This window comes from Melanaphis sacchari, unplaced genomic scaffold (genome assembly GCF_002803265.2).
Source record: "Melanaphis sacchari strain LSU unplaced genomic scaffold, SCAv2.0 Contig34_pilon_pilon, whole genome shotgun sequence".
Lineage (NCBI taxonomy): Eukaryota > Metazoa > Arthropoda > Insecta > Hemiptera > Aphididae > Melanaphis > Melanaphis sacchari.
This window is the reverse complement of record NW_020271213.1, coordinates 1,423,651-1,451,310: the sequence shown is the minus strand read 5'-3', so window position 1 is coordinate 1,451,310 and position 27,660 is coordinate 1,423,651. Positions and strand designations below refer to the sequence as shown.

The following is a 27,660-nucleotide window of genomic DNA, read 5'->3' as shown; positions in this document are numbered from 1 at the left end:
TGTTATCTATGATAACAATATTGACGACAATGCATCAGTCCGCTATTGCGCCGTATAACACAACAATATAGGTAACGACAATTTAAACGGCACATTGTCGAAAACGTCGTACGAGTGGAACACTTGTCGCGGCCCTCGATTGCGCGCAAACGTGACGGGTCACCGTTCATTTGCACTCCGGTTACTCACTTACAAACAGCCGCGCATCCTCCCCACTCGTCCGGCCCGGTCAATTCCGTAACCACCGCCACATCCGTCTCCACTAAACACATCACCACCACCTAACCAGCCTGCGCGCCAGACTCGTGAGTCGTGGTTTGTCCCGCCACATCCCCCGCCCGTTCCCGCCGTCAGAAGCATCGCAACAAGAGGTGCCGACGCCGACGCTGCATCCCCCTCGCTATTCGCTAACCGTAACATCGTCACTCGTTCGGTAGTCCGCCATATTTAGCGTGTTTTCGTTACTGAACCGTCCCGGTCAGCCGGCCGCTACCGCAACGACGACGGTCAAACGCGCCAATTTCGATTGCTCGTCACGGTCCCGCTCAATTAATCGTTAACCAACAACCCTGCGTGGCACTGTGCTCCTCGCTCGATGTCTGTTGAGATACGACCGACGTGCAGTGTCCGACGACGACGACGAAGACATGACGTAAGCAACGGACCCACACGCTCGACACATTGACGGGTGGTTACCGACAAACAGCTCAGCGATCGGGAACCGCGGATTTCGGGTGAGTACGCGTTATGGACATTCGCCGTTTACGTTTTACCGGTTTCGTTTACGACGCGTTTCGTCGTCACGCGTCCACGTTCCCGATCGTTACCACCCACGCTCGAAACTGGGTACTCTATGGTTGCTGCACTATAAACCCTTACTGTCGGTGAATAGTGCCCAGTGTCAGATTTGGAATAATTCGGTGTTCAACACCCACAACAATTGGATAAGTATGGGTGTGTGACACCATATTTAAATTTGCGACCATTCAAAAGTAGGCTGAACCTAGGCCTACTCGTTCTGATGACATGGAAATAGTTGTCAATCGCATCTGTTAGCAGACGTTCACTCGAAACCACAGATCTCTAAGAAATTCAGAAATCTATATCAAAAATAGGTATCCATAGAACAAATATCTTAAAAAAATATTGGGAAATGACAATATTGAAAGAATGTATATAAGAAAAAAATATCCTTGCCTGTATTATTATCAATAATACATACTGTTTTCAACTTTTAATAAAGGAATAAGTTTTATTCATTATGTACCGATTTACTACATATGCAATACCCCTGGCAATACTTATCCAGTATTTACTCTTAATGTCATTATGCATAATATGCCATAAAATAATTAAATACTCACCTCTATAGTAACCAGTTAGTAATAGTGATAATATGTGCTTAAAAATACTTACCATTGCTGTAGAATTTCAATGTCTTAGATATTTTTTTCTTGGATAATAAAATTGTTTTTGAGGATCTACTTATATTTTTGATTATCTGATGTAGATTCCTATAAATTACATATGCTCCAAGGTGCATATCCAATTTTTGTTGCTATGTGTTAACTTTAGATTGTGGCAATAACTAAGACTTATGAAGCCATTTTATCCACTTATGTTGTTTCTGTATAACTTAAATTCCTAGTCTGTTCTTTATATTTTAATTTTGAAACAAGTTGTGATCATTTTAAAATTTATATGGTATGCTAGTATAACATGATTTATCAATTAGTTCAATTATTTATTATCTAGGTACCTCATATCCTTTTTAGTGCTCCACTTAACATTAACTTTTTTAATCATAAATTTTTTGAATTAAGTACAGATAAGAAAATTTTTAAATTGCATAAATTAATAAAATAAGTTACATAAAATTGATATCTTTACATTTTCATATTATTTCAACTAAATTTATATACTAAACTTGTTAACAATAATACATAAATAGTTACCATTATTTATAAATAAACTAAGTACAAATATATTTAAAAAATACTTTGGAAAAAATTGAATAGTTATTTAGGTATAATAATTTAAGTATTATTGTTAATAAATATGTACTTACGAAATATTTAATGTCTACTATAGTTATTTCATTAGAGTTTACGATATATAACTATAGATAACACACAGACTGATGCAAAAATGATAGTGTATGATTGTATGATAATATGTGCAACTGTGAAATAAGCTTTAAGTACTTATAAAATACTTTATAATATTGATATTTTATTTTTTAGTTAGTTACTCTTCAAGAATCAAAATCAAAATGAATGAAGTTAATATGGCTAGTAATCAAGAAATAAATATGCAATCATGTACCATAAATGATTTATGCAGATTATGTGCAAATTTTGATGAAAATTTGATACCAATATATGCTGATGAAGGAGCAGATCATATGTTAGAAAACAAAATAAAAACTCATCTTCCATTTATAAATGTATTGTACACATTTTAATTATAATTTTATACCATACAAAATAAATTATTTTATTTGTAAAAATCCAAAAAATGTTGTGTTTGATATATATTGTATTTATAATTTATTTTTATATTTTACAGATTTCTGAAAATGATCTATTACCAAAAAGAGTATGTTATCATTGTGCTTCTGCTGTGCTTGTATGGAATGAGTTATATGAATGCAGTACTGATGCAGACCAAAAACTTAGAAGTATGTTTGAACCAATTCCATTTGACCAAAATCAGTGCAAGGTAATTTTATTTTGTAAATAATTTTGACAATAAATATTACTTATTACTTTTAGATCAAATACCTACACATGCCAGGCTTTATATACCTATCTAATTTTAAATTATTGTTAACAATTTTTATTTATTAATGTATCTAATTTATTTCTATTGAATTTATTTGTAACTGATATACTTTATATTAATTAAGTGCATTTTTAATTAATTATTTAGTAATCAATATCTGAAATGAGCTTTATATGGGGAATAGGAATTCTTCTCCATCATTTATATTAGAAATGTTGTGATCACTATCTTATGTCCTACTCTATACATTCATGTGTATGGTTGACTATTTTTATTTTAAATTATATACTTATAATTTTGTAGTGGATAAGATGAGAATAACCTAAATTATTTTTTATTGACTTATATAACCTCAGAATATATTAATAGGATAAGGTATATTTTGTGTTTTAACTTATTGTTTATGAAATTAGATTTTAACAGTTTTATAGTGATAATATCATTACAAAACTTAGCCATTTTTGTTATAACTTTGTTATTAATTGTACGTGTTTATTTTATCGTCATCTCTTAAATATTATATGAAAGTTCTCTTTGTTTTCTAAAGATAAAATGCTAAAAATTGTAGGTAAATATAAATTTAATTTTGCTAAATTATTAATTGTTAATATTAAACATTGGCATTTACTATGAATAGTTATCATAGTTAATTTAAAGTTGATAAAAAAAAAAAAGTATAGAATTATTTGTTAAATTTTAACTATATTTTATCCTAAGTCTGGGTAAAATATGATAGAAAATGTTAGTTCTAATTTTTTCAAAAAGCCCATGAGAATCCCAAAAAAGTAGTCAGCCATGTGCATGAGACACAAGATAATGATTGCAACTGTTCTAATAGTAGAATAGGAGAACCCCTATTCTTTTCGCGGAACTTAATTCAGGTACAGACACCTAAGTAATTTGTATCATGTGTTTATGAGTAAAATAAGAGATTTCTTACTATGTAAATCTATTCACTTATTATAATTAATTAGAAAATTCAGTGTTTATAAAAAAATTAAATATATAATTGTTTAGTTAATTGAGGCATGAATACAAATAAAACGTCTAAGAGTGATAGTTACTTGTTTGATTTAAACATATTTACAATGTTTAGTGTATACTATAGTTTATTGATAATTTTTTCCATGTATAATGTTTGTTTTTTTTTTTTAATGTAACAGGATATTCAAGAAGATGAAAGGCTACATCGATCACTTAAAAGGTAAGATTCTTCTTTATTTAATAAATATTTTGAATTTTATAGAAACGTTGATTATCTGATATAATTTAGGATTCCAAATATAACAATATTTAAGTTTTTAAACTATGAAATGTGTTTATTTATTTACACATTGATTAATTTTCTAGTCTGCACATAGGTTTGAAGAATCTGTGGTTTCTGTTGGTGTATAATTTTATAAAATCTTGATATCATACACAAATTATGCACAGTTATTAAAAAATATTTAAATTAATATATTATATCTGTATTATTCATTTTTTAAAAGTATTATTTTAATTATTTCACATAATGCATTATAATATGTTTATTTTTAAACTTTTTATACCTTTATATTTTAAATCTCTGTTAAATAATTAATTATTTTTAGTTAAGTAGATATCGCACTTGCATGTGTTGTTTCCTCTTTACAAATTTATAACAAAGCAAATCTGTGTCCAGTAGTTCCAATTTTGTGTAAGCTTTTGTAATTGGGTGAATTGACCTATTATCTATCTTAAAGGTAAGTATATTATCTGTTTTCTCATGGTTTTTTTCACTAATACTTACATTTTTAAGTAATTTATGAGCATAATATAAAATATTGTTTAAAAATTCTTATAACTTACTAAAAATTAAAATATAAAAAAAACCAGAGAAAATATTGATAATGTTCTTATCCTATTATATAAAAATAAGGTCAATACGCTCTTTTATTAACATTTATTGTACACTATTGGAGCTCCAGAACACAAATTTAGCATGCCTAACATTTTTAAAACAGAGACAATACATGCAGGTGTAATGTTCTCTTAGTCAACAAATACTTATGAAGATAATAATAATAATATTAATACTATTTTTCTTTATATTGTAATTGTTGCTATTTAGAACTCAGATATGAAAGTAATTATTTTTGAATATGTGAAGTGCATGTATTGGTAAATTAATTACCATACTGTATGTATATTGAAATATAAAAATATGCTATAAATCTTATTTTTTATGATGAAAAGTTAAAAAAAATTTCAGTATAATTTATATATATATATTATACAATAAATTGTTATTAACAGATATTTATAATGTAACTTATTTAACTAATATTATTACATTCAATGATATGCTTTTCTTTGCATAAAGAATACCATTAAAATTTAAAATTAAGCTTAAAAGTATTAAGTTTTATTCAGTCATAATTAAATAATGATAGCATTTAGCAACCTCCAAAAAAAAAAAAAATGTCATAAATTTACTAGTTAGATAATCAGCGGACTATAATTTAAATATAAATTTATGTTTTTAGATGCTTTTATTGAATAAGTTATATTATTTTGCTTATAATTTGTATATGAAATGTAAGGTAGTTGAAGCACAACTCTTGATCAATGATTTTATCATTTCATGATTAAAATGGTTGATCAATACTCTTAAGGTTCTAAAACATTGATTTTACATTTAAATTGATTAAAATTTTTCTTAATTTTAAGAAAGTATTAAATATAAATTACTTAAGTAATATACATATAAAGTTGGTTATAGATTCATTTTTTAAGTATACATTATGATTATCTAAACACAAATTTGATTTATAATTTATAATTATTAAAACTCATATCAATACATGGTTCTTTTGCTTTTTGTTTACAATATTTATAGTTTTAAAATACTTGAAATCTTATAATTTTATTATTTTTTTTTATGAGTAGATTAATTTAATCTAACTTTAAATTAAATTATTGAATGTCATAAAATGAATACACTAAAACAAATGTATAATAATAAATCTTTAAAATGTGTTTTATAAAGAATTTAGAGATAATACTTAATCCTGACAAATATTAAAAAACAAAACACATAATTATATCATCAACTTATATTAAATAATAATATAAAAACAAATAAAAATACCAGCTTATGTCTTATAACAATTATAGTTTTAGATTATTTTTTTAACTATAGTTTAGTGCTCAACTACTGGTCATGATAAGAAAGCAAAACAATTTCATTTGTTTACCAAATTGAACAGTAACATTTTATATTAAGTACTATTAAAGTTGAAATTAAACTAAAATTATCATGTTTACAAAACTATTTTTATTTAAATAAAAATTAATTTTTAAGTAACAAGTTAATTTTTAGTTGAACTTCTGATTACTTCATATTGGTTTATAATATTTAAATTTTTTTATTTTTATATTTGAAAAATGTAAATTTCATAGTTTATTTTCTAATATATAAATCATAAAAATATTGTTATACTATTTATTCATTCATTACAATTGATTGTAAATTTAAATGGTTGGTTTAACAATTTCTAATTATAACTATTAGTTTTGTTTTAATTTTCTATCTTATTCTGTTATTAGACTCAACTTATCTTATAATAATATTTTTTAGGAATATGAATTAATGAACTATACAATAATATCATACTTAAATAAATAAATATTTTATACCTAACCTTTTAAATAAATATATTATTAGTATAATAAACTTGCAGTTGATAGAATAATAATAAATATTGAAAAACATAAAAAAATAACAATATTATATTCATAAGATATATACTTTTTTTTTACTTGATTACTTGTTATTTTTGATGTTGTATCATCTTTTATTTGAAATAGATAAACAAATTAATTCTAATTTAAAGTATCTTAAAGTTCTTAATCACCAGTGCCTTGTTTTGTAGTGAATGTAATATATTATAATCAGTAATTGCCAACATTTTTTGCATTAAAATTTACTTAGCTTATGGCATTTAAATTTTATGAAACTTTTATTATTTAACAAACATTGTGATGATTAATTTTTACGTATTTAATTATTCATATTAAATTATTAATTATAAAAAATACTTATAAAATTTTATAAAGAACAATAATGGCTCTGATCTATAAAACTTAACAAATCTAGTCTCGTGTCTGTAGAAATTTTATTTTGCATGCATCTTAGGAAATTAAATGGTTATTCATATTAATAAATATTTAAAATTTTCTTTACTTACTAATTTTTATTTAATGTTTTTGTTTGCATATACATAATCAGTTTCTATTATAATGTTATTAAATTACTTAACTAAACTGATTATAATTAAACTTGGTTAGTTATGAAATAGCTTACAATAATTCAATTAGCTAGAAATAATATTTTTAATTTCTTATAATACATGCATAAAAATTTTATGAACACAAATAATTTATCATCGAAAGTTAAGATAATTTATTTATACTGCAGTTATAATTTTTATTAGTTTTAAATAAAATTGTTCTAAAAACAGAAACTCTAAATTTTCTTAAAATTTAAAATCATCATAATTTATGTAAAAGAAATAATAATTTAATTTGAAACTCATCTGAAGTTAATATACATATATTTCCCTGTTATTAAGTGAAAACTATCAATTAATTATTTTTGTTATTTATAATGCGAATATTTTTAAACCGAAATCATATTTATATTGGGGAATTACTTAACTTCTGCGCTGTACCTACCAGAGTTCTATATGGTTATCAGTTATCATTTTTTTTTTCAGTTATTGACTGTGAAATATAAGTTTTTATTATCTTTCATTGTTAAAATATATTTTTAAGTACTTCCAAGGATATAAAAACAGAAGTAAGATGGAAATAGTCATGCTGTCAACTCATAAATATAAACTCAATATTGGAAATATTTTTGCTGTAAACATATACAATTTTAACAGTGTTCAAGATGGTATACAAATGGATTTTGTTATTCATAATTCACGTAATCAAAAAGAAACAAATATTCTTTTACTTATATATATATAACTAAGGATGTATGAAAACAAATTAGGGCAAAATAATTTCTATGCCCATTTGGTTTTCCAGGTACATTGACTTGACAGAACCAGAAGAAACATTGAAAATAATTCCTACTAAAGAAACTCCTCTATCAAACAATTATTCCTGTTCATTTTGTTTTGAAAAGTTTTTAAAGATTAGAGATAAAGTGAAGCATGACCGTGATGTTCATGGTGTTCAGTCTAATATACTGCCATTAAAATATGTAAGTGAAGGGTATACAGATAATTTTAAAATTTCAAATGTTGAAGAAAACTGTGCAGATAAAAATCTTTTAAGCATAGTTAATGTAAGCAATACAAAATCAACACAAGACTTGAAAGTAAATGATTATAATGATGTATTATGCATTGTATGTAATGTTTCTTTTAAATCTTCATTTGAAAAGTTAGAGCATGACCAAAAATTGCATAATGTGCAGATGACTACACGAAGAAGTAAACGTGTTGGTGTAACTAAAAGTTATGGTGAATTATTTGATGATGAATCTGATTTTGATGAAGAAACAAAAAATAATTCTTTAAATTCAGAACAGTTCAATAGTAATTGTGTTGAATCTAATTCAACTGACCAAAAAAGTGATAATGAAATGGATTTAAAAAAAGAGAAAGACTTGGAAGATATAAAAGATGAACTTGACGAATCTGATGAAAAGTCTGATATTGAAGATTTCAAATGTTATTACTGTAATGAACAATTCCCTTCTAAACATTTAGCTTCAAAACACGTTCGTTCACATATGCTAAATGATAAAAAGACAATTCCAAAAAGTGACATTTATGATAAGTATAAAGTTATGATAGATAATAAATTATATTATAAATGCGATCAGTGTAACTATAATGTTGAAGGTAGACGATACAAGTTTGTGTATCATATGAGGGTGCACACCGGTGAAAAACCATATGCTTGTGAAATTTGTAGTAAACAGTTTCGTACTGCAGCATTTTTAAGACGACACATTGTGTGTTTTCATGAAAAAGTTCGTAGTTATCAGTGTGACATTTGTGGACGTTCATTTTCTGAAAAACGTAATGTTGATGATCATAGACGTACACATACTGGTGAACGACCATTTGTTTGTGAAACATGTGGTAAAAGTTTTGCCCAAAGATCATCAATGAAAATTCATTGGAAACAAATGCATGAAAGCATAAAAGCACATAAATGTGAATATTGTGGCAAAAGTTTTATCAGAAGATGTCATTTAGTTGCACATTTAACCCATCATACTGGAGTGCGTAATTATATATGTGCAGTATGTGGTAAAGCATTTTTGCGCAGTGGTACACTTAAAGGTCATACAGCGGTACACAGTTCAGAAAGACCTTTTCGATGCACTATATGTGGAGACACATTTAAATTGAAAAAACATTTAAAACAGCATGGACGAGTTCACGAAACTCAACATTCATTTGAAGATATACCTCAATTAGAATTTAGTACAACAACTGTTGATAATCCAAGAGGTTCACAGTAAATAATGAATGTTATTGATTTTTTATAAGTATTATAATTTATTATATTATTAAGTTATAATAGAAGTATGAATAATACTAAATTAAAAATTAATATTTTTATTGGGGTTCATAAGTTTATTTAATAAAAGAACTCTTCAAATTAGTATTATTTTTTACAATTTTATAAAAAATTAAATATTTATCGCTTGATACTTCTAAATTGCAAAAATACACATTATACTTTAGCAAACTGAAATTTGAAACAAAAAATTAATTGTTTAACTTAAATATTTATTTTGTTTATTAACATTAGAAAAAAATTAATTATACTGTAACTAATATTTCTTCTTTTTAAAATTCTAAAGTTAAGTAAAACTTATTATTTATCTATTAATATTTGTATATACAGGAATTTTAGTTATTATTAGTATGTTTCTAGTAGTGGTGGCTAAATGTATCTAATATGGATGCTGTAATAATAATTAAATAATACAATGTATAGATCTGTATGATGTGTAAATGTATTTTACTTCTTATGTTAGGTATATAAGTAGGGCGTAGAAGTTTTAGGAGTTGCATATTTTTATGTACAGTAGGGTCTCGTTAATCTAAACGAGATTGGGGAATGGGATCATTTGGATAAACTATTTAATAACAATTAAGACATATATAAAAGTAAAATATGATTTTTTTAATTTCATTTTCAATTATGAAACGTCTTATTGATTTTTGTTATTACTATCGCATAGTATTTTAACAATGATGCGAAGTATATTTAGTCTTTATCACATTAATACTATAATGTTATCTTTTGCTTAAATCACGTTTATATTGTCTATGTTATTGTTTATTATTTTATAATCTAGACTATAATAGTGTACTTTTCCCTTGTTAGTCAATAGTCTCATATGCAAATTTACATGTTGTAAATTTGTCTATGCTCAAAAAATTATGTGTTGGACAAATAATTTTATATTCAATTTTTTTTCATCCATATTTTATTATTTTTTCATGCATGTTATGCCGTTGTAGCTTCCTTAACTTCCAAGCCCTTCTTATAAATTTGTCATATTTGATTACCTTTTAATTAGGTTCCGTGAAAAATATAACACAACATATAAAAAATGTTCATATCTTAAATTTTTCAAGCAAATTCTGTCACAATTATGATTGATCCATTTGGTCACCACTGCTCTTCAAAAGTAAAATACTTACTTGTCATAATAATCACCTATTAATGCTTACATAACTTTTATAATTAAGTATAATTTAGTATTTACTTTTTTTTCAATAAAGTAAATGTTTATGTTTGTTCAGTATATGTTGTTTTTAAAAAAGGTTAATTAAAAAATGTTGATTATTATTATTTATTACTATTAGATTTAATGCAACTAATTGCACAATTTTTTTCTCTATTATATTATATAATATTACAGGGTATTGTGTGCCATACAACAGTCTGGTAACTATACTATTTTTGTTTTATTTTGTATTTTATTTTTTAAAATCTTAATAAATAATAATAATTAATTAAATAACTTATGATTTAAGTTTCTTTGTACAATGAAGAACATAAGTTTTTTTGTTATTATTATTATATTTTTTCTGTATGTTACTATTTATAGTCACAGGAGTGTTTCAATAATTTCATGTCTACCTCTACAATACTAATTGTATCTATACTCTGTCACAAAAATTACCTTAGGTTACACCCCAGCAGCAATAAATGTGGATAATGTGCTCCAAATGTTATACTCCCTAGAATAGCACTTAATAATTCTAACAACTGCCTAGCTTTTAATTTGTTTAACATATTAAAATAATTTTTTATCTTCAGTCAATCATCTAAACTATAACTTAAAACTAAAAATAACAAATATTAATTTATCTTGGGTTATGGTTTGTTCCAACTCGACAAAAATTAGTCGTCATTGCCTTAATATTATTCTGATATAAGAGAGATTATAGTTGTTATTTTTAAGGTGTAATTTTTTTAATTTTCTTAATAGTTTTTAACTTTCTAAATTTAAATACCATCTATTAAGCAAATATTTATTTCTACACGGGGGGGATTTTTTTTTTTGTTTGTTTTAAACTGATATTATTTGATATTTATTTTATAAGAAATTATAGCTGTTGATCAAAATTTGATATTTAAACACAAAGCTACTTACTTATTGGATTTATTACAGCTTAAATCTTTGAAATCTTTAATACATATTATTTAGTTATTTTTGTAGAAAATTAATATGTTAAATAACCTTAAAAATAAAAAAAAAGTTAACAAATTTATTTTTTAAATTCAACAATTTTATGCATTTAAATCTAATAATGTAACATTACTCCACATGGACAATTTAAACAAAATGAATGTAACTATGTTTTTTGTATCCTGTCTGGCTTCATTTTATTTTTCTTAAGTTAATATCCTACTGTAGTTTCATACTTATTTAATGTTATATTTAATATATTTTTATAAATTTTACCCAATTACTACTTTATGTATTAAATGTTTAAATTTATGTATAAATGTATACATTTTAAATGTTAATTATATTTTTCTACTTACTAAACTTGAAATATTATATTTTTATATTTATCCAAAACAATATATTACTACTATTCTTGTGAATTATATTTTAATAAAGTTTTATTTAACGATAGTTGTAGAATATTTTTTATATTATCTTTTTTTTGTAAATATTAACTGATTTATTATTAATATTTCATTTGTGTAATGTGGTATTAAATAGTTATATAGTATAATAAGTACGTTTTAGTATTAAAATTAATAAATTGATTTGTTTATTACTTTACCTTTATACCTAATATGGTACAATATTATATATTCTATTATTTACTATGGTCTGCTTATTTTTCATTTTTAATCTAACATTATTATTTAGGACATCATCATTATTGCTTTTTAGGTTATATGGTTTTAAATATTAAGTATTTCCATTCTGTATTCCTTTGCTCAAAAATTAATAAATTAATATGTTTTGTCTGAAAAACAAAACAATATATTAAATTAACTGTAAGAACAAAAAAAAATTTTGGTAAAATATACAATCAAAAATTGGAAATCTATCATTCTCTTGATCATATCAAATATATTTAAATATATTTTATTCAAAACAGAGAAGTTTATAACTTCTAAAAATGATAAAATTATTTTGTCAAGGCTATCTGTTTTCAATGATTGTATGTTTATTGAGTTATAAATAAATCAAATAATTTATTTTAGATATATATTTTTATTTAAATAATATTAAATAAAATAATAATATTTCTGTATTATAATACCAATTGTTTTACATGAACAAATATTTATTCATGTAATACATATAATTCTTTGCGTATTAAATTTGTATTTAAATATTAACTAATGTTATGGGCTACGGGATATGCTAATAATATAAATGTATATAATTTTGATTTTTGTCTATAAAGATATAATGATATTTCATAACGTATTATATTTATCCTATAACATTAAAACTGCAATAAGTATTATATAAAAAAAAATAAAATAAAAACCAGCTATTACTAGTATTCTTGTTTAATTACTAAAATATACTTTTGGAATGTTAAAAACTACTTACATTTTTAATTAAAAAATGATAATTTAAGTAGTTATCATTTTAGGTAGTTACCACATACCAACAAAATATTAAATAACTAAAAACTTTAATGATTTAAATGTATTATAATAATTATGGTATTAAACATTCTAAGTTTGTATATAAAACTTATGATTGGTGTATTAAGTATAAAATTAAAATATGAAATATAAGTAATAAACAATAATAAAAGTATATAATTACATAATTTTTAAAAGCGTATTCAGTGATAAAGACATTTTATTACTCAAGTAGAAAAATTAATTAAACAATCTCAACCGAATCTAACATTTTTAATTTAATACAGGATGATTATTTGATCAAAAATCACACGTTATTTCAAAATCTATTAACGTTTTAAAAATAAATATTTTACATACTTATTTCTAATCGAAATAAGACAACATTTTTTATCATTATGTCTTAAATTTTTACTTTTTTAAAAGACAACATACATTTTTAATTTTAATTTCCGAAGCACTATATTTTTTGGAATATTTTGATACATACAAATCGAAATTTGAACAAGTAATTTATGAATAATAGGTATTTAACGTTTAGGTGATCAGTGTACAGCAGGGGGTTAGGACTGTTAGGAGGTATAGGGGTACCCCATTAAATATTATTTTACTACTCTGCTTATTAAAATTTTAAATACTTTTAACTCGTAAACTACTCATTCAATTTTCAATTTGTATGTATCGAAATATTTCATAAAATATGCTGTTTCAAAATCTAAAAAAAAAAATGTAGGTTTGTCGTGTAAGAAAATTTTGTTCGAAAATGTTAATACATTTTGAAATAATAAGTGTTGTTGGGTAAAATAATCTAGTATAGTCTTAAAATTTCGTATGCCATTATTTTTCTTGCGATTAAGGTTACTTTGACTATATGTTATTAAAATGGTCGTATTGTTTGTTTTACAGCGAAATCTCTGGAATAATATTCGACAGAGAAGTAGTTGATAATGATTCCGTGGACGACAACATGTACTTGAATGCAGCAGGCATCGACGACGACATAAATGGGTTGATGAATTGCCATCGCCTGGAAGACATGTCAGTAGTAAATGATTGCAGCCTCGTGGTGCCAAAGCAAGAGTACCTGAATCACGTCATGGGAGAAGACAGTAGCCACGTAATTGACCACCAGTTGCCCAATGATACTGAACTGAACGTTTCCTCAATTTGCGAAGGAGACAATGTAACTAATCAGGAAAATAACGATGGCTTTAAACCGCATGTAAATGCGCTCAATGTCGATGGCTCTGAAAGTGGAGAAATCGATGATTTGCAAAAGGATTGCGATGGAAGCAACGGAAACGACGATGAAGTAGACGATGAGAACGATAACGAAGACGAAGAAGAAGATGAGGACGATGATTCCCACCAGCTAAGCAGCATGCACGTGCGGCAATTATACGTGAGCAGTTCGTTGGACGGAAATACTGGAGATGAAGACGAACAGCAGGAGACTATGTGCCAGATATGCGCAACTGTATTTAAGACCCGGTATAACCTGTTACGGCACTTCCAGAAGCGACACCCAGAATACAAGATGTACGAATGCGACCTGTGTCGTATCAGTTTTCCGTCCATTGACGAGTTCAAGGATCATTTAGAAGAAAAACACTCCAAGATGCACACCACCCATACGGTGGATTCAAAACAAGTGCGTTTCGCGTGTGACGTATGCGGCAACATGTACAAGAATAAAGCATCCGCTATGAACCACCTGCTGACGCACACCGCTAAAAAAACTGTGCACTGCGCCCACTGCGACTTCACGTGTTACACCAAACAACAGCTAGGCGTTCACCAGACCAAGCACGACAAGCGGTTCGTGTGCGACATATGCCATAAGCGGTTTGCACAAAAGTCACAACTGGACGTGCACGTTAACGCTGTTCACTACAACCAAAGACCGTTCTCGTGCGTGCTTTGCAACAAGTCATTCAAGACCAAGGGGTCACACGACGCCCACATGATCGTTCATACGGATACCCGAAATTACCAGTGCCCGCACTGTGATAAAAAGTGCCGGAAACGGTACGATCTGACGTTACACATTCGGACTCATACGGGTGAAAAACCATTTAAATGCAGTGTGTGCGGCCGAGGATTCGTGCAGATGTGCGATACGCGTAAGCACGAGATGCTCCATTTTAAGCCGGGCAAACGGAAAAACTTGTTCTTCTCGTCGCCGGAGACTGGAATGGCCGATGACGAATGACATACGGCGATGGTGGCAGAAAGCATGGCAGGCGACGACGGCGTCGATGATGATGACGACGACGACGACGACGACGACGATGATGATGACGATACCACCAACAATAACACTAACTCCATCACTACCGTCATCACTAACCTGACGACGCTGAACTGATAAACCCCTCCGTATTTTGATTTTTAATTAAATCATAATTTTAACATAAATATAAATATTTGAGTGTATATAAATATTTTTTTGTATTTTACTGTATTTTTTTATGTTGTACGTTTTTAAATAACATTTTTAAAAAATGTATTATTTATAATTAGTCAAAGTTCCTTTTCTACAATACTTATATAGGAACAAACAATTACTAAATACACGCAAGTTAGAGAAAATTAACCTAAGGTTATTTCTTGTAAACTTTATTTAAATAAGTCGTTAGTTTCAAAATATTTTCAGTTCGATTATTTTTATTATTACCAAGTTTGAAACTACATAAATGTGTAAATATATGTAATTAAGTATTTTAATTAAGTTTATTTATGAGTAAAGAATTTATAAGTGTTAATGTTGATAATGTAAAACACTTTGTATGTATTAAAAGTCTTTACTGATTTGAACTTTGTTAGTAATTTATAAAAATAAATACCTTAAGTATGATATGTTATTATTGTCCATCTTTGTACAGTATAATAAAATTTTTTGTTTTATAAGATCTTAGTTGGGTTTTTAGTCAATACTTAGAATTTATTGACCTATTGTTAAATAACATATTATATAGTTGAGATATATAATTGTAAATTCATCAATACATTGATTTAAAAATTAGATAAACATGTTAAAAATATTTATGCCTGATTAAATGAAAAATGTGTTGGTCGAATGGTTAAGTAAAGTTTAATATATTAATCACTGGTTACTAAATCATGTTTAAGGGAGAAATTAGTTCACTTTTGATTCATTTATGCTTGTTTAATAATTTTTCATATAACCGTGCAATAATTTACTTAATTTTTTTAAATCCAACATGATATAATATTCTCATGTTTAATTTTTCTAATAGGTCAATTCTATACTTATCCTATAATATTTTTATATGATAGAAGGAGGCATAAAATAAATGCACCACATCTTAACATGATATGTATTCATAATAAATATGATTCTACCTAGTAGAATTTATTTTTTTATTTTTTAAACCTGTTACCATAAATTAATTTACTTTGGTATTATACTATTTTATTTTATTGAAGTTAATTACTTACTATAATTTTCTGTACAGTAATTTTGTAATTCAATTTTAACTAGGTACTATTTTTAATTGAATTGTATGTAAAAACATTGTGCGGTTAAAATCATTAAATTTTAAAAATATGAAATAAATACAATACAATACTATGTTAAAATCTTAAATTATGTTGTATTGTTTTAAAAAGAGAAAATTATTTTATTTTTTAGTATGGATTAATTAATTTAAACATTGGCATCTGGTGAAATAAAATATTTGATTACATGATTTAAGTTGTATGATTGGTGTGAAAAATATATGATGATAATTCATTTAATATTTCACTAAATTAGCATACAGTTTATTATTAACCAATTTTTTATGTATGATAACTACAGGGTAAAATGTATGTCTTAAATAACAGCAGCCAGGATGTTAATGGATTTTGTATTTGTATACCTATTGGACTGTTCTAAAAGTGTTCTAATTTAAATGATACTTATTTTTAAAGTTATGAATCATAACTTATGATTTATGAATAGAGACAAAACAGCAAGTTCCAAAACTATAGAATAGTAAAGTCATGATTGAAGAAATTGAAAATTACAACAAATAAATATTTAACTATATTTTTTTATTGGAAAAATTGATTTATTAAGCTGGCAATAATTTAGAGTGGTTTTTGGTCAAGTATAACAAATGAGACTGATAATAGTGATTATTCATTTTTGTCTTATTAAAATTATTCTAATGTTTTGATATTTTGTTAGACCTATTAATAGGTAGGTGTTTTTTTATTGTTAATCACATATCCTATATTCTTATTCAATTCTATACTATATACTCTATATAACTCTATATGACTGAAAAATGGCAATCATATAGTATTTTGTAAAACCTAATTCACCAAATTTGTTTGAGTTATTCATTTAACTTTTTTACTGTTATTTCTTAATGATTATTATGTTTAAAGCCACTGCCAATGTTTAGTTTGTATTACCTACCTTCTTGATAAATATGTAATAATTTTTAGGTAACAATATGACTTGGTACCTATGCTAAAAGTCTATTACACTTATGCTTAATTTAATATTTCATTATTATCATATTCATGTCGACATTGATAAAATTTGTGTTCATGCACTTATTTAAATGCACTTGTAACTTAAACCATAAGGGAAAAAACTGAGTATTTTTTATTTATCAAGAGAACTAAAAAAACAGAAAATAATTGTATTATTTATTCTAGACATTAGGTTGGTTAAATTAATTTAATATATTTTTAAAAGCTTATTTTTATGCTATTTATATTATGTTTAAGAAATAAATAGAAAAATAACATTCACTATAAAATTTTGCTAAATTAACATTAATAAAAAACAATACAAAGAAGCTGCTAAAACAAAAGTATAATATAAGATGAAAAGTAAATTTTCAATGTATAGCATACCTATCTTCTTCTATTTTATAATTAAAATATTAATGAAAATTATTAATTTTAATTTTAAAAAAATGTTACATTTGATAAATTTAACTTAAAAACCAAAACAAAATTAAATTTGAAAGTTCTAATAAAAATCAAAATTCAATTTATTAGAATAATTATTATCGTACATAGATAGTAATAGGCAGATATGCATTTAATTTAATAGTATTTAAAAGTGTTCGTTTTATTTTTAGGATGTTTTTTCTATGTCATAATCCACAGGGAATTAGTTTCCTAATAAAGAAAACCTTTAGGTTTCTATACATAAATTTAGATTTTCAGGGTTGGCTTTAGATACGATCCACGTGTGCGACGATTCAGGGACGCCAAAATTAGGGCGGGCGTATGTGAGAGGTATTAAAATTAAAAAAAAAAGAGGGTAAAGAACGCCGAAATAATTCTTGCACTGGGCGCTAAAAAGCTAAACACTGTTCTTATATCCTTATAGAACCCATCCTTAGTTAATGGTACATAACTACAACTGTTGATTTGATTAACAAGGAGCTTTATATTATATGTGTTGTAAGAAAAACAAAATACGTATAAATTTAAATACATTTAAAATTAGCTATTACCTAACTTACTATATTTTGTCATAATTTCTAGTAGTATCATATTTATTTATTACTATACATAAATACATAATTATAAAACTCGTATTTTAAATCGTACTTTATAAAATTATAATTTATTCTTATTTATAAAATAAGATAAATATTAACTAAAACTTTTATTTGGTTCTACTAGATCATAAGATGGTTTAGTGACAACTCCACTGTGAGAAAGTTCAAATAGTTAAATCAAAAAAATCTTATTCGTGCATCTGTGTTATATTTTATATGAAATAATGCAATTTTTAAACTAATGCCATTGAAATATTTAATTACTATTGGCTATTGCAAAACATTTAAGTTAAAAAAAATAAAATGATATAATGCATATGAAGAAACGGTGAAGTAACTACCTATACATTATTTAAATTAATATTATGATGAAATGTTTTAAAATAATTTGTGTTACATTAATAAATGTCCATTAGGTACTTGTAAATTGTAATGGTATCGCAGTAACACTACTTGCCCCAACACAGTAAAAATAAATGCTTTTCATTTTTACAAATTTTACTTGAAATAGGTACTTAAAAATATGTATTGAATTCATTTTAATACAAAATTTTCCATAACATAATATTTCAAGTATTTTTTATTTGCAGTACTACTTCCCCCTACTTCCACTCTAGGTGAATACAGGACATTAAACCTATGTATAGATCTTAGTAAATATTTTTAGAGTTGTTTTTTTCTTAATTATTTTTCTTCTTGCATTTTTATTTTCTGTTGTAGATAAAATTATCCAAAAGTATGTGTAAGTTTTAAGTCGAGATATTAACAGTATGAACTCAAATAATGTTAATAAATTGAATATTTTATGAATTAGTTTAGGTATAAAACTTAACATTATTCATTAGGTATCACTTATTATTGAGTTTAGCATTAAATGTATTCAAATTTATCATTAACTACTGCAGATAATCTACAAATTAAGTAGATTTATCAAATAATGTAATTGTAATCATTTATTATGCATAATTTGATTAATATTTATGTAATTAGAAAGATTTAAGTCAACTTAACGACTTGGAAAACCTAGAAATTTTTTAAAAACATTATTGATTTGAAAGGTGACTCTGACCTTAGTTCTGTTAATCTTAAAAACTCTCAGTGTACAATGCTTACATTAATACCACTAGATAGCGACGCAAGTAATATAATAACTACCCTAAGTTAGGTTACGATAATATTTAATATTAACCTTATTTTTAATGCGTTCATTGAATTTGATTTTTTTCCAAGATTTTTTCTAAGGGAAATGATGCCAACACTGTATGATGTCTATAAGATAATAACTGATATGAGTGGTGTCATTTTTTCATTAAATTAATTAATAACATAATTTTTTGGTGAATTCTCAGTCCGAATACGATACTTATATCTTCTAAATTCAGTCAATTTTTAATTATTTTGTAACCGTTGTATATATACGTGAATAATATGCCCAGAGGTATGCATGTGATCTTTACAGCACTTAATTTAATAACTTAATATTCTTATGTGCTTGTCGATATTGATAGAATTTGAATTTTGGTATTATTTCTACTTAGAAAATTCGTCAAATCACAGTAGGAGAAATGACGAGTTTCTTAATCCTGAAGAAATAGAAAAAGAGGGAGTGCGTGAGAAAGAGGACCGAATTCGTAATAATGATAAAAAACCAGACGACAAGAACATTTTATCAAAAGAGAACAAGAGTATAAGCAATGAAGATATTAAAAATGGAAGTGAATCCAATGCAGTTTCTGATGACGATGTAATGTTTATGTTATATAATATTGTTGTAATAAATATTTATAATAATCGATTTATTATAATTTAAATTTTTTATTTATCACACTAAAAGAGTGATCCTAGTTTGATAAAAATCAAGAATTCAAGTAGGAAAAAATTGAAGTTGGAAAGATTGGCTTCACTTAATGCATTTATTGCAGATACCTCTGAACCTGATTTGTTATATAAACTTGAAAGGTTGGTTAAATTTGTTAATTAAAAAAAAAAAAATCATTTTTTAAATTATGTTCATATGTTTAGAGAACAAATAGAAAAAGAACAACAGGAGAATCATCAAAATGTGCAAGTCCAGGATAATACAGAAGAAGCACAAATAGATGCGGCTACTTTTAATAAGCTGATTATAAAGCCATTTGAATAAGAACATAATAAATGAAAAAGGGGTAAGATTTTAGTTTATAGATTACAGCATAATTTTGTTTCATTATTTTGTTGAAAAACATTAACAATGTAATCTATTAAATAAAATTATTAATATTCTCCAATAACTGTTTAGATGAAAAATATAATAGTCTTAATTCTTTTGTTTATAGAACAAAAAATGGTTAAGTTGCTGTTTAAATTAATAATGTTGATTCATAAATACTGGTTTTTATTGGTTGCTAAAATAAATTGATCAATTTAAATAATTATAATACAATATATTATATAGTCTGAACTTCCCTAATTAATTTATTATTATTTTCTTAATTTAATAAAAAAAATTATTATTTAGACTATTTATGTAACCTGTGATGGCATAATATCATAATATTTATGGTATTTTATTGTTTGTTGAGTTATTATTTTGTTCTTCATTTTAATAATTTTGATCTGACTAATTGTCGAATCATTCTAAATTGTTTTTGATTATTACTATTATTATTAATTTTTTTTTTAATATTTTTTAATGCAATACATTGTATTATATCTTTTAATTGTTCCTGAGTATAATTATTAGTTGTTTATATTCCAAATTATTGATGTAAAATTGCTTGGTTATCTAATTATTCTTTATGCATGATCATTTTTTCTAATTTACTGATGAAAAATGTTTTAAATTCTTTTTGTGTTAACCATAATTTTAAAATATTTAAATATTTATCTTTTAGTGTTTATTTATTATTAAATTTAAAATTGTGTAATTATACTATTATTAAATAAAACTTGTATCTGTTCTATGACAAATCAACAAGAAATTTTACATTTTATTCTCTTTTTGCTTTTAACAAGTTGAAACTAAGAAACTTATTCAATATCTTCTGTATTTAAATTTAAAATTAGATAGTTTATTTCCTTTATTTTTCAAATGCTATATTCCATTTTTTAACTACCATTGATATATACTATAGTTAGTGTTATAAGTACAGTTAATTGTGTGTAAAATTATTACTGTATTGATTAGCAGTTAATTGTGTTATATATAATATAAATAATATGCACATAATTTAAAAATTATGTATTTATATATATATATATATATTGTAACTGTTAAAAAACAATATAGCTAACTACAATAATGGTAGGTGACATTTTATTAATTAATAAATAATTATTCTACTAACTTTAATGTAAGATGAATTTCTATAGATGGTTTATTAAAAAGTAAAAATGTTTATTCAACGTTTGCTGTACTACAAACTTAATAGTTTATTTAACCATAATATACAATAGTGGATGTCTTGTTTAGAATTTAAATTGGTTTTATTTAATTTTTAATATATGTTTGATTAAAACTAGACATTTTTATTTTAAAATTTGTATCTTAATGAATATTTTATATTTATCGCACTTATGTATATCTATATCAAGAATTAATCAAATGATCAAAGAAATAGGAATTTATGTTAAAATTACAAAAATTAAAATATACTCACATATTTTATTGATGATGTCATGGAAAATATTTTAACTATTTGATTGTAAATAGCCAATTGTTGATTTATTTGAATTTAAAAGAGGTAAGCTAATACAAATTATAACTTATAGTCAAGTGGAATTTTTATTTTTTATCATGAAAGTTATTTACATTTGATTTGATATTTTATTCTATATTATAGTTAATATAAATGTTTAACATTAAAACTAAAACAATTAGTAAATAAAATAAAACGGTAACTATGATATTATTGTTTTTCATATTCTCATAACACACCACATACACCGCTTGGTACTTAGCACTTACATTATTTAAATTACATAGATATGTAAACATAATAATATATACTCGAATCTTTAGACTATTTTATCTTATTTTATTTTTAACGTCAAACTGCAAAATAATGTAAAGAATAAACAAATGAATATAGTGAAATTATGTAATAATTTGGGATACATAAATAATTCACTAACTTAAGAGTATTTTTAATAAATAAATAAAAATATAGGTAGGTACATATTGAAATGTGACCCGAGAAGTTAGTGTAACAGCATGTAGTGTAAAGTATAATTACGCCCACATGTTTAATGTGAAGGTGTGTAGAAGTCAGATTAGTTTTTTAAATATTAGGAGATCATAGCAATGAAGAGATTAGAAACGTCAAGTGAACCGTTTAAAATTGCTGAGTTCTATTACACGACAGTTAGTTTTGTTTTAGTATAGTCCGCATGATTCAGTACGTTCGTGATGAATATTCATTTTGGAAGAGGTGTACCTCAGTAATTTATTTCGAACACTCTCAAGATGTACTTTATCCTTATAGCTAAATATGGATATTAAACTACTGAACCATATTTTAACAAAGGGCATACAAGAAAAAATATAAAGAGATAAGGATCTTTGTTGACTTAAATATCTTTATGTTGCGTATACTAAATCCAAGGATCTTGAATGCTCAATTTACTGTTAAGTTAACATGAATTCTAAATCATACATACATAATTAGTGCCGACTTAAACGTGAAATATGGAGCATGGGGTTGTCACTCAGACATTAGAAGATAAACACTATTCAATTTAATAACAAACAAGAAATTTTAAGTTATTTCTTCAGCCACCTATAGACCAGCTTACGCAAATCTTCACGTGTTTATCTTGATTTTTTCCATCTATCTTCTCTAATTACGTCAACATAAATATTTCTAATTTAAATGTATTAGCCTCCTACCATGTATAATTCACCTTCAAAATTCAAGCAAATGTTAACATTCACTCAGTTATAAAAAAAACGCACAGACTGGAATAAATTTCACGAAATCATCCTCTTTAAACTAAAAGTTAAAAAACTCCATCGATAAAGACATTGCTATAAATGCTCACGTAAATAAAATTCAAAATACTCTCGAATCATTTTCTTTCTGCAACTCAAGGAAATTCCAGCAATTTTATCACAATCGAAATAAGAGAGCTCGAAACACTTTGCAACGAATTCACTATTCGATCAATAAATAACGAAACAACTAGGTATTTCTCCAATAAATTCAAATTAATTTTTAAGAAGCATATAAACCAATTATACAACTTTCATTTTCAATTTCTATTACCCTCATACCAGTCTTTTTAGAGAAAAATTAAATGTTTTTTTAAAGCGCAAATCTACCATTTCTTTCTTTGCTACAAAAACAACAATTTTGCTACCACTGCCCAAGAAACGTCTGATTTGCAGGCTAACCATTTTGCTAATACATTTCATTACCCTAGGCCATGGCATTATCAGCTTTGCCCATCACTCCTAATTAAGTTTTAATAATTGTTAAAAAACTAAAAAATTATAAGTTATCTGGTCACGATTTCATAAATAACAAAATAGTTAAAATCTTATTACCAACAATTATCTATCATTTTTCTCACCTATATTTTTAATGCTATATTTCATCCAACCTTTTAGACGATGTCCATCAAGGAAGTGAAATTGCTCTCTACACACTTTTCACAGTTGACCTTTCTAAAACTAAAAACTCCTTAGAGGTTCCCTTACTTTTTATAGCACGACTTCACTTTGAAAATAATTTAAATTTTGGAGACCCACAATAATATCAAATCAATGACCTTTTTTTTAGTTATTTGAGAAAAAGTAACATATACCTGAAAAAAATGTATTATTTAAAAATATAACGTGACCCATTAAAAATATGATCACGACTACTTTTCGACGTGACCCATAGTTTAAGAACCTTTGTCCTAATCAATATCTATACTAAGGAGACTACAGTTCTTTCATTCAGTCAAGATCTCTTCGATGCAATAAGTAATATACTCCAAAATCTGAACACCTTATCCCGCTAGTTTGAATCTCGGAAAGTCAAAATCAACAATTTCAGATTATCTTACGTCACTTTTTCCTTCCACCTCGGTGACTGTTCTCACATACAATTCGAGAACGCAATTATTTCACGTATAAATAAAGTCAAATATCTCGATCTACTGTTTGACCTAGATCCTCATTTTAAAAATAAAGGAGAACCAACAACTAAATAACCACCAACACATCCTTATACCTCTTTTGAAATGTGATATGTAAATCTCTAATTATTTACTATACAAATCTCTGTTGCAAATTATCTGGTCATACAAAATACCCTCGAAGATACTGCTAAATTATCTAACACCAGTACCATTTAAGCATCCTTTGCTATCTACCTCTACATAACAGCTATGAATCCTTGCTACATCACAAATATCACATTGTATAATAATCTTAAAATATCCACCATAAGGCAAAAAGCTATCATATATTAAATAAGTCTACACTTTTGTATGATAACACTATTTGAGCACCCAGATCGTTTAGCTTTATTCCAATACTCTTCCTGACAATCCTACCAGACACTTGAAGCGTAAATGGTTCAGATATTATCAATGCTATACTTAATGTGTATATTATTATTTCTTCTTAGAATTACTACTCATGTTTAGAAGTTTCTAATGTGAAACTTCAACTCAATGTTTTCTTTTTTACCTACTCACATCGTATTGCCACTAATTTTCTTATTTTACCTTCTACATAGATTATAATTAAAATAAAAAAAAAACCATTTATTTTTTGAAAAAAGAAGATGGAGGTAGGTACCTATGCATTTTTTGTCAGTGAATTCAGTACGATTTATCATCTCATAAATTAGTAAATAATAATACTCATAAATTAAAAATTTTATTTAAATACATTTCTATTTGACCCAAAAAAAATCAATTTTTATTTCTTAACTATTCGACACTTAGCTACTATTAGTTAAGAGAACCTCTAGCACCAATTAGGCACTTTACTTGTAATGTCTTTCACGAAATTTTTGTATAATAATTTAATAAGTATGTCACATTTCTATGATAACTAATCAACATTTTTATTAGTATAGACTTTTAACAACATAGATGTTAACATTTAAAAATCATACTGATATTTTATCAATCATAAAAATTACAAAAGCATTTTTCTAATAGATACATAAATTATATTTTTAACAATTAATAGGTGAAAAAGTCAAGTTCAGCATATCTCACGGTTAAATAATATATCATATTGTTTCAATTGTAATACTTAAATAAAATTTAATATTTATAATGATTTAATTTAAGATCTTAGTAGTTTTGCAACTAACAGTTGTTTAATATTTAACATTATAATATAATCTCAGTAATCAAGAGATGTGCTGTTTTATTGCTTTCGTTCCATTACTACACACACCAAATACAAATTAAGCTTAAAATTAATATAGATATAATAATATTAAAAAAAAAAAACAACATTTGAATTAATGTTACAGAATTCAATACAATTTCGCGCTTAAGTTACCTATATGATTTCTACTCAAAATACTTAGGTAGGTAGGAGGGTATAAATAAAATAAACATAATTTGCTTATACTTAAGTATGTCTTGTATTGATATAGACAATGAGAGAATTGTGGTTGATTGTTAATCTACAAAAGGGCTTTATATAGTTTTTACGTGTCTAGTATTTAATAACAGATATTTTATGTAATATAATTAAATTTGGTTCATTGTTATTACATTGATTGTAACAATACAATTATATATTTAATCAATGGTTATTAATTAGAATTTTTAAATTATAATAATTTATCTGAGTAATAAATTAAAACTTTAAATTATTTACATTTAACTAATAACTGTAAAAAATACAAACAACAAGACATTATATCTATCATATGATATTTTTATCATAACAATCTTAACAGTTTTGGATTTGATCAAATATTTTATTTTGGGGTTTTGAAGAAAAAAAAATTGTTTATATCGGTTGGATTTATGTAATATGGGCTAGGGAGATTGCATTTTTAAGAATTTTTTTTGAGTTATTATAGGAGTCCAACTAAATTTAGTGTTAAATCCAATTTTTAAGTGAGTCGATAAATAGTTGGATATTTTAAATTGACTTAAATATAGGAACGTAACAACTATTTACAGTATATTTCTCCTGCTGATATTATTAGTCTGACTAATAATATTTCATTTTTTTTGTTTATTAGATTATTGATTTAAATCTATAAAAATAAAAGTGCATTTTTATTTATTTTTTGGTACTTACTTGGTTACGTTCCTAACTTTAAAAATGAATATAATTTAATTTGTCAGAAAAGCATTAGTATGAAATCAGATATCCTTTCAAATTTAAATTGTTCTTATCAGTTATATAACAATAATTATAGTTGTAATTTATTAACAAGCAACTGATATAAATTTAATTTACTGATTTAAGTTTTATTGATTTTTTTAAAAGTTTTTTTTTTTTTATTATTTAGTTATAAAATTACAAATACGATATGATTTGGAAGAATAAAACAAGTTAAAGACTTTTTATTATTAAAATTATTTAAAAGACACACATTATTTGAAGATATACCCATTTTTAATTAGGCATGAATATAAGTAATACAAATAAATGTATTAAAAATATTTAAATTGATCGTAAAGTCCATGAATAATTTTTTTATTGTTTCAAATTGTTTTAATTATATTTGTTATTTCTGCTTTAAATCATCGTTAAAAATTATAATGTATACAATACAGCCACCAAATACTATTAAAAATGTATTGATAAAAACTGTAATTATTTGAAATTGAAAGTTTTATATCAAAATGATTATAATATCATCACAATTTTTTTATAATATATTTTCTGATCCATTAAATTTATGTTGATATAAAAAATCTGACATGGATATCTTTTTAGAATACAAAAAAGGTAATAATGGATTAATATTTAATATAATAAATAATATACGTCTCTATAAAGAAGTAGGAAGGTACATATACAAAATTATAATATAATATGCTTTAATGAAGTTAAATTATTCTAAAAAATTCACAATTTGTTAAAAGAAAAAAAAATGAATTTATTTATAAGATGTTTAAATGTTTTATTAAATTACTATATTCATTATTAAGTATTTAAGTGTATCAATTATGATAGTAAATTTTAAATACTTGTGTGAAATTAAATGTATTGTATATTAATACATAATTTAAACAATTTAATTTAAAAATTAAT

General features: G+C 25.1%; 2 protein-coding genes across 3 annotated transcripts; both read left to right on the top strand.

Moving 5' to 3' along the window:
• Positions 1 to 156: 156 nt before the first annotated feature.
• On the top strand, positions 157 to 15,248 carry LOC112596774 (zinc finger protein Xfin-like). The gene is made up of 6 exons (XM_025342556.1): positions 157 to 954; positions 2,244 to 2,446; positions 2,569 to 2,721; positions 3,948 to 3,988; positions 7,843 to 9,291; positions 13,825 to 15,248. The coding sequence occupies exons 1-6, from the start codon at positions 951 to 953 to the stop codon at positions 15,128 to 15,130; spliced, it is 3,156 nt and encodes a 1,051-aa protein (XP_025198341.1). The 5' UTR covers positions 157 to 950; the 3' UTR covers positions 15,131 to 15,248.
• A 4,548-nt stretch (positions 15,249 to 19,796) lies between these two features.
• Positions 19,797 to 20,637, top strand: LOC112596827. 2 transcript variants are annotated; one of them, XM_025342649.1, is made up of 3 exons: positions 19,797 to 20,196; positions 20,287 to 20,411; positions 20,475 to 20,637. In XM_025342649.1, exons 1-3 carry the CDS (start codon positions 19,939 to 19,941, stop codon positions 20,593 to 20,595), a joined length of 504 nt encoding a protein of 167 aa, XP_025198434.1. In that variant the 5' UTR covers positions 19,797 to 19,938; the 3' UTR covers positions 20,596 to 20,637. The 2 variants fall into 2 exon arrangements, with proteins under 2 accessions (XP_025198434.1, XP_025198433.1); XM_025342648.1 differs by lacking the exon at positions 20,475 to 20,637 and having other exon boundaries at positions 19,797 to 19,890; positions 19,991 to 20,196; positions 20,287 to 20,473.
• Positions 20,638 to 27,660: the final 7,023 nt, after the last annotated feature.

Excerpts from the sequence above, each read along its gene's own strand:
- LOC112596774 (XM_025342556.1), top strand. Across the intron at positions 2,722-3,947 it reads TTGACCAAAATCAGTGCAAG|GATATTCAAGAAGATGAAAG; the intron begins GTAATTTTATTT and ends TTAATGTAACAG. Across the intron at positions 3,989-7,842 it reads CTACATCGATCACTTAAAAG|GTACATTGACTTGACAGAAC; the intron begins GTAAGATTCTTC and ends TTGGTTTTCCAG.
- LOC112596827 (XM_025342649.1), top strand. The coding sequence starts at position 19,939 with ATGTGCTTGTCGATATTGATAGAATTTGAATTTTGGTATTATTTCTAC. Across the intron at positions 20,197-20,286 it reads ATGCAGTTTCTGATGACGAT|AGTGATCCTAGTTTGATAAA; the intron begins GTAATGTTTATG and ends TCACACTAAAAG. Across the intron at positions 20,412-20,474 it reads TTGTTATATAAACTTGAAAG|AGAACAAATAGAAAAAGAAC; the intron begins GTTGGTTAAATT and ends TCATATGTTTAG.